At 32.6% G+C, this 6,962-nt stretch overlaps 1 protein-coding gene across 1 annotated transcript; it reads left to right on the top strand.

Moving 5' to 3' along the window:
- Positions 1–111: 111 nt before the first annotated feature.
- On the top strand, positions 112–6,338 carry LOC117102908 (tubulin-specific chaperone A-like). The gene is made up of 4 exons (XM_033243356.1): positions 112–259; positions 2,257–2,362; positions 4,854–4,943; positions 5,336–6,338. Exons 1-4 carry the CDS (start codon positions 201–203, stop codon positions 5,408–5,410), a joined length of 330 nt encoding a protein of 109 aa, XP_033099247.1. The 5' UTR covers positions 112–200; the 3' UTR covers positions 5,411–6,338.
- The last annotated feature ends 624 nt before the right edge of the window (positions 6,339–6,962 follow it).

Below are 6,962 nucleotides of genomic sequence, written 5' to 3'. Positions count from 1 at the left end.
AACTCGAGTCGAATCAATCCGAGACGACCCGACTGGAGTTTCATGCAAATGTTCCGTACGGGAAAAAAATCGCTTCCGGCCGTCAGTTTTGTTTTGGCATGCTGCCCTCAACGTGTACGTTTTTGCGAGGGCAGTGTTGTTTAAAAAAAAAAAAAAAATTTTGGCGAGGTGTAACCAAGGTAGTTTTGGTAGTAGTTAGAATGGCTTCTGCTGATCCGAGATTGCGCCAACTGAAGATAAAAACGGGTGTACTGAAACGGTATTGTTAATAGAGAAAATGAACTGTTTTAAATTTTAAGTGAGAGGCTTACTTACAATACAAAACTAGCTCTAGCCTAGGTTGGGAGTGGTCTAGCTAGGCTAGCCCCTTCCCCCTCCCCTTAGTCTCTAGGCCTAGGCCTATACTGAGACTACTAGGCCTAGCAGCCTGGCTAGCCTAGCCTGCTTTGCACGCTCCTCCGCCTCTCTGATGAGATTTATCCAGTCGCTAAGCATAGCCGGTGGTTTTATGTCTGCTTTTGTTGTATTTTTTTAGAGATAGAAGAGATATTTTTGTCTAAATAAATGCTGTATTTTTGATTGATAAAGATTTGATTTTTGATTGTCTATTCCCACGAACCATAATAACGGTTCATATATTACAGTGTACAACATATATTATTAGTGTAGGCGTATATAAAGTAAAAAGTTAAGGTTTCTTAATATTTAATATAATATGTTAAATAGTATAGTAAAAAGGGTGCAGGTCAACTCGGCCACATGTCAACTCGGCCACAGTCAACTCGGCCACAAGTCAACTCGGCCACAAGTCAACCCAGCCACAAAAAGTTCGGCTACAGCCAACTCGGCCACAAGCCAACTTGGCCACAAGTTATTTAATGTAAATCTCTGTAGTTTTTGCATCCTTTTTCTTCAATATAATGATTAAAATAAAGTACAGTATATTTTAGTAAAACAGGACCACCACACTACCAAAAGAGATTTGAATGCTATTGCCTATGAATTAAAAAGAGTTATTTATTAATGTGTTCATCTTCTGTTTACTCACAAAATTCTACTTCAACAATAATATTAAACAACAATGACGACAATAAATTAATAATATATTTACTTTAATAATACTAATTATTCATTATGACGATAATAATAAAGGTGATAACAACAACAACAACATTAATAGTAATATTTATTTTAACAATACTAATAGTAATAATACTAGTATGGTAATAATAACGATATTACTTAAATATCAATTTTAATAACCTATTAGTGATAATAACGATATTGAAGGTGATAATAGCAATAATTCAACAATAATAAATTAAAGATAATGTTTATTTTTATAATAATAGTAATACTAATTAGTAATAATAATAATAATGATACTTAAATACTAGGCCTACTTAGTAATAATAGGGTAATAATATCGATAATAAAGGTGACAACAACAACAACAATAATAATATTAATAATAATAATAATATGAGAAAAATACCAATAAAACACCAATAACAATAACTTTTTAAATTACTATTATTAAAATAATAATAATATTAAGACTAATAAATAATAATAATAAATTGAAAATTATTTATTATTTATATGGTACTGTAATAATAATATCAGCAAAAATTTGAACAATACCGTATATAATGTTAATGCTAAGACTAATAATATTAAAACTAACGGTAATAAAAACAACAATAACAACAATGACAACAATAATAACAGCAATAATAATAACAATAAGTATAGTAATACTTAAAGAATTAGTATTTTATACTTGATGAATTACTCCTTCAAATTGTAGTACCAGTAAATGACTTGTGGCCGAGCTGACCTGTGTCCGAGTTGATTTGTGGCCGAGTTGACTTGTGGCCGAGTTGGCTTGTGGCTGAGTTGACTGTAGCCAAACTTTTTGTGGCCGAGTTGACTTGTGGCCGAGTTGACTTGTGGCCGAGTTAACTTGTGGCCGAGTTGACTGTGGCCGAGTTGACTTGTGGCCGAGTTGGATCGAATTCAGTAAAAATAAAAAATGATATTAAAAAAAAGAAAGAATCAGAGGAAAATATAAATTGCTTGGTTTTATTTTGTTGTGGTCTTGTGTGAAGCTGTTTCTATTTTTTGTTTTTAAGTTTTTCCTTGCTGGCATTGGGATAAATCCTCATTCTTATTTGCCAACTATCCTAATCCTACGGACAAACTGCCATTTCTCATTTAAATCTGGATTTTGTTAAATGTTGGTTTTTAATCTAGATGTGCCAAGGAAAAAGTAATGTATGAAAAAGAGGCTGATGAAATAGCAGCAAAAATCGAGCGGATGAAAGCAGACAACAAAAATGAATATGATATACGAAAGCAAGTAAGTTGGTCATAAAGAATCATGGATTAATGATTAGGCTAAAAATCAAGAACACTTTGTGTTGCTCAAGGAGACTATGAATCTGTTTCAAAAGGTCATTTTTTAAACTTTGAATAATTTTTAATACCTTAACCTTTAGCCTGTTAATAACATTTTTATTTTTATCAATATGGAGGAGAGTGATGGTTGGCAATATGCCCTAGGCTTGGCCAGTAGTAAAATTTATAAAAAATCGCTGACTTGACTCCAAACTTGATTTTCATATGTCATTGTATGTGTTTGTATTTGTATGCTTGCTTTCCAGAGAGAGCAGCTTAGCTTTGTCGGCTAATCTGGTGGTGTAGCCACTGTGTGTGCGCTGAACCGTGGAGATCTCTAGGTCCCCAGTTCAATTCCCATCGCTGCCTCTCCTTGTGTTTCAGCTAGAGGGCTGAAATACAAGTTACAATAGCGCATCGTCTTTTTGATGAGACGTTTAAGCCGTTGGTCCCTAAGCATATATGGCCCATGTGCACTCTTCGGAAAAGAGTAGAGGATTGTCCCCTGGTGCACTGCCCAATCCCACCAGAAGGACCCTGCTGAAAATAAGTCGTCTTCTAGACTTTCGTGGGCTATCCTTGGTGTTTACACTGAATAAATCCAATCCAATCCAAAGCCAAACTCAAGGAGGAGGAATTGATCCAGGATCCCACTGATATGCATGGTACTCTGAAGACAGTTAAATTAGCATTCCTTCAGATCACAATACACAGTACTTACTGTGTCTCCATTGGTTGATTCATTCATTCATACAAGTATTTTGTTTGCATGATTTGGCATGCATTAGTAACATGTGGTGGCCATTGATTCACACACATGGCAGACTGTGCTGTTAATCCAGTTAGTTAATCAATTGCAGTTTAATATTTTTGTATTTTCAAAAATTTTCTCCTTGGATTTCTAAATAGAGAGAGTTTTTGCATGCAGTAACGTACAGTACAACTCCAGTACGGTCCTCACTTACTGCTGGTAAAGTTTATTGAGTATGTGAAAGTAACACAATCAAAGATATGAAGGGCTGTCTTTTTCCAAATCCAAGGAAAATGAAATATGCACAATTTAGGTTGTACACTGATAGGATAAAACAAATTATATAATTTAAAGCAAAAAGGGGGCACTAAAACAAAATTGTAAATAGTCTTTGATTTTCTTGTCTTTTTGCTTTCATGCAAGTAATTTATTTAAATCTTTCAACATGAATTTCCATCTCTTTACATTTTCAATAGTTCTTAAAAATATTATGCTTATACTCGCTGACAGTAATTTATCCATAATTTTTGCATAGGAATGCCAGGCATACTGTAATTTAAATTTTAATAATGACAGTAACAGCGGTTTGGCTCCGCTTCTAGGATCCATGAATTTTTAGATTTAGATCACCTTCAGCGTGCTCAGAACTGCTCTGCCAAGTTGATATGTGGTGGTAGAAAATTTGACCATGCGCAGCCATATTTACATCAACTACACTAGCTGCCAGTGCGAGAGAGGTTAAAATTCAAGGTCTTACTGATCCGACTCCTGGTTCCAGATTATCTGTCAGCCTGTTTGCCATTAAATTGCTCAGTACACACTGGTCTCAGGTCTGGAAATGATAACACTCTGCTTCATGATTCGGCACCAATCAATCAAGTCACTCGTAACCTTACATCACCGCACATTTTTTTTTATGCAGTACCGCCCTACTGGAATTGACCTGCAATGCAATATCTGTTTTGCTGACTCCATTGCAGCATTTAAGAAAGCTGTTGAAACATATTTATTTGAACTAGACTAGGTTGTAGGTAGGCATAAATGCCAAACACCTTTATGGCACCTGTAAATATTGTGCAGACGAGCCTTGCGCCTTAAATTGCATTGGAACGGTGCGTTGGTGTTTGAATCCTCTTTGTTGTTTTATCTTTTTTTCTTTTTGAGTATGTCTTATGATTATTTGTATTTCTTGTTTCAGAGTCTATATAAATTTTGTCAACAGTGTAACTCTTAAATCGCTCTGATCGTAATGAAATAGCGCTATTTAAATGTTGCATTATTATTATTGTTGGCATAAAGCGCTAATATATTATTGACAATTATTAATAAGTGCCAATATCTTATTTTTACATATATTCGGCCATTTGTTTTTATATTTCATTAGAGAACTTACATGAATAATTGAGTACATCACCACATTTATTATTTGCTAAATTATTTGAACCAAACTTTGTAATACATCTTCTATTTAAACTTTGTTAATACATGCTGGTATTTCTTCAAACTGCTATTAAAATAAAACAGATTTCCATCTGAGGCGTTACCTCAGAATATTACTTGGCATCTTTGAACTGAAGATTAAAAAAAATCTTTTTGTATTGATTAAACCCGGCTATGTGAGATAATACATTGTCATTAAATTGTCAGTAGCATTTCTTCAATGACAAATTTAGAGAATAATTGTATTTGTTTTCTCCTGCAGAATGAAGTGTTAGCTGAATCTAAAATGATGATTCCAGATTGTAAGAAAAGAATTGAAGCAGCTTATAGAGACCTAGAAAGCCTTATTGAGGTACATAAACCATATTAATGTACATAAAATTTAGTAATTTTTAGGATGATAATGATGACGGTGACAGAGATGATGATAGTAGTAGTGGTAGCAAGATAATGAGAGTAAAGGTGATTTCTAAGTGATTATGATGGTTTTATGTTATTAAAAATATAAAGTTAGCTGCTTGGCAAAGTGTAGATATATCAAATAAAATTTGGGAACAAGGTACTGTATAAATTTGCCAGATCTTTATTAATAAAATCTGGCAAATTTATACTTTATTCCCATTGTATTTATAGTGCTACAAAAAATACCTTGTACATCAGCAACATTATTATAATGTGATTACAACCTAAAATTGTATATTGTTATTATTATATTATTTTATATTTATGTACTTTTTTTTCCAGGAATGTAAAACTGATTTTGCTGAAATGGAAGAGCTAGAGTTAGCAGTTGAACAATTGAAACAAGTCACGATCTAATTAAAATCTAACTAATCCCAATTGTAGGAGTTATTAAAAGACAATTGTGAATATGATAATAGGTTTGTATTGCTTTCTACATGAAAAAATATTTTGTTTAGGTATGTTGAAACGCTGTGTGTCTATAAAGAAGCATAGAAATCTATATAGAATTTTAAAAATTCTATGAAAATTAAAGAGTCTTTTGAGGAGCTAATAAAATTAAACCATAGAATTCAATGGTTACTTTGTATTTTTTGCTTGTGTCCCTGGGCAAGGCACTTTACCTACAGTTGTCCAACTCCACCCAGGAGTACAAGTCTTACCTGGTAGGTTCAAACACAAAATGCATTGATCACAGCTGGAACATTATATAAATATTATAACTGCATGATTACAATTGTAAGCTTTCAAATTGATAATTGTAGTAAGAAAGTACTTTTAGTCAGCAATTAAAGATGTATAAATATTTCTGTTGTTGTAATCCTTTGTACAAACTCATATTAATCTAATTGTAAGGCATTTCACACTAGCAAGCCAAGTGTCAAAATTCTAAGTGTAAAACTTGGAATATTTCTAAAGTAAAAGACCCTTTATTGTCCATCATTTAGTTGGAATGACTTCAAAATCAAATTTACATTGAATGAAGTGTTTTGGTACTTTTAATGCTTTTATGTAACTTTACCACTTTAAAAAACAGTACATTAATACCCTAAAAGATGATTAAATAAATACTAAATAAATATATTATTTAATCAGTTAGCTTATTTGGAGTATTAGCTGTTAGGACAATTTAAAGATTTTTGTAGTAAAAAAATCTTCAAATTAGATAAAACTGGAATGTTTTGGTCTGTGTTGTTTTTGATTGCACCAATGTTTTTATAATTCATCATAGGCTGTATTCGACTGGTCGTTCTTCGTTAAACCACGGCCACCTACAGTAGTAAACTCCTACTTAACGAAAACGAACAGTCGAATAGAAAACTGGTAAATACTCGACAAAACAAAATGGCTGCATAGTTACTTCGATACACGCTGTGTAATCAAGGTTGCTTCGGCTTGTGGCAGTATGGGTTTTTCGTAAAGAAAAAAATTTTCATCCAGTTTTTGACTTGGTAAATATTATAACTTTTATTTTCTGAAATTTAATGTAAATTATATTAACGCAATTTTTTTTTTGGTAAACTGACCAGTCGCCCATGTTTGTTTTGGTGGATAACTTAACGCTGATTAACACAACTTGTTTTACGTTAATTTTCGTTTTCAACGGTCTTCAATGAATATAATACTCAACGAAATGAACCAGTTGAATAAGCCCATAGATAATACATTTACTTGGCCCTACTATTAAAATATATTAAATCATAACTTCAGAAAAACCAAATCATATTTAAATTATTTATGCATATAATTTTGTCCTCCAATTGGATTTCCAGGAAGTAGAAACTGTTAAGTTGTCTACAGACAGCATCCAGTGAAACAATGTGATGATAAAACAAAAGATAATCAACATGAATTACAGTATACCGTGTACACAGTTTTAAAATGCCAACAGCATAAAGAACATGTAATG

Source organism: Anneissia japonica, unplaced genomic scaffold, assembly GCF_011630105.1.
Source record: "Anneissia japonica isolate Jap-2015-1 unplaced genomic scaffold, ASM1163010v1 scaffold285010_len649756_cov215, whole genome shotgun sequence".
Taxonomy (NCBI): domain Eukaryota; kingdom Metazoa; phylum Echinodermata; class Crinoidea; order Comatulida; family Comatulidae; genus Anneissia; species Anneissia japonica.
This window is presented reverse-complemented; position numbering and strand designations above follow the sequence as displayed.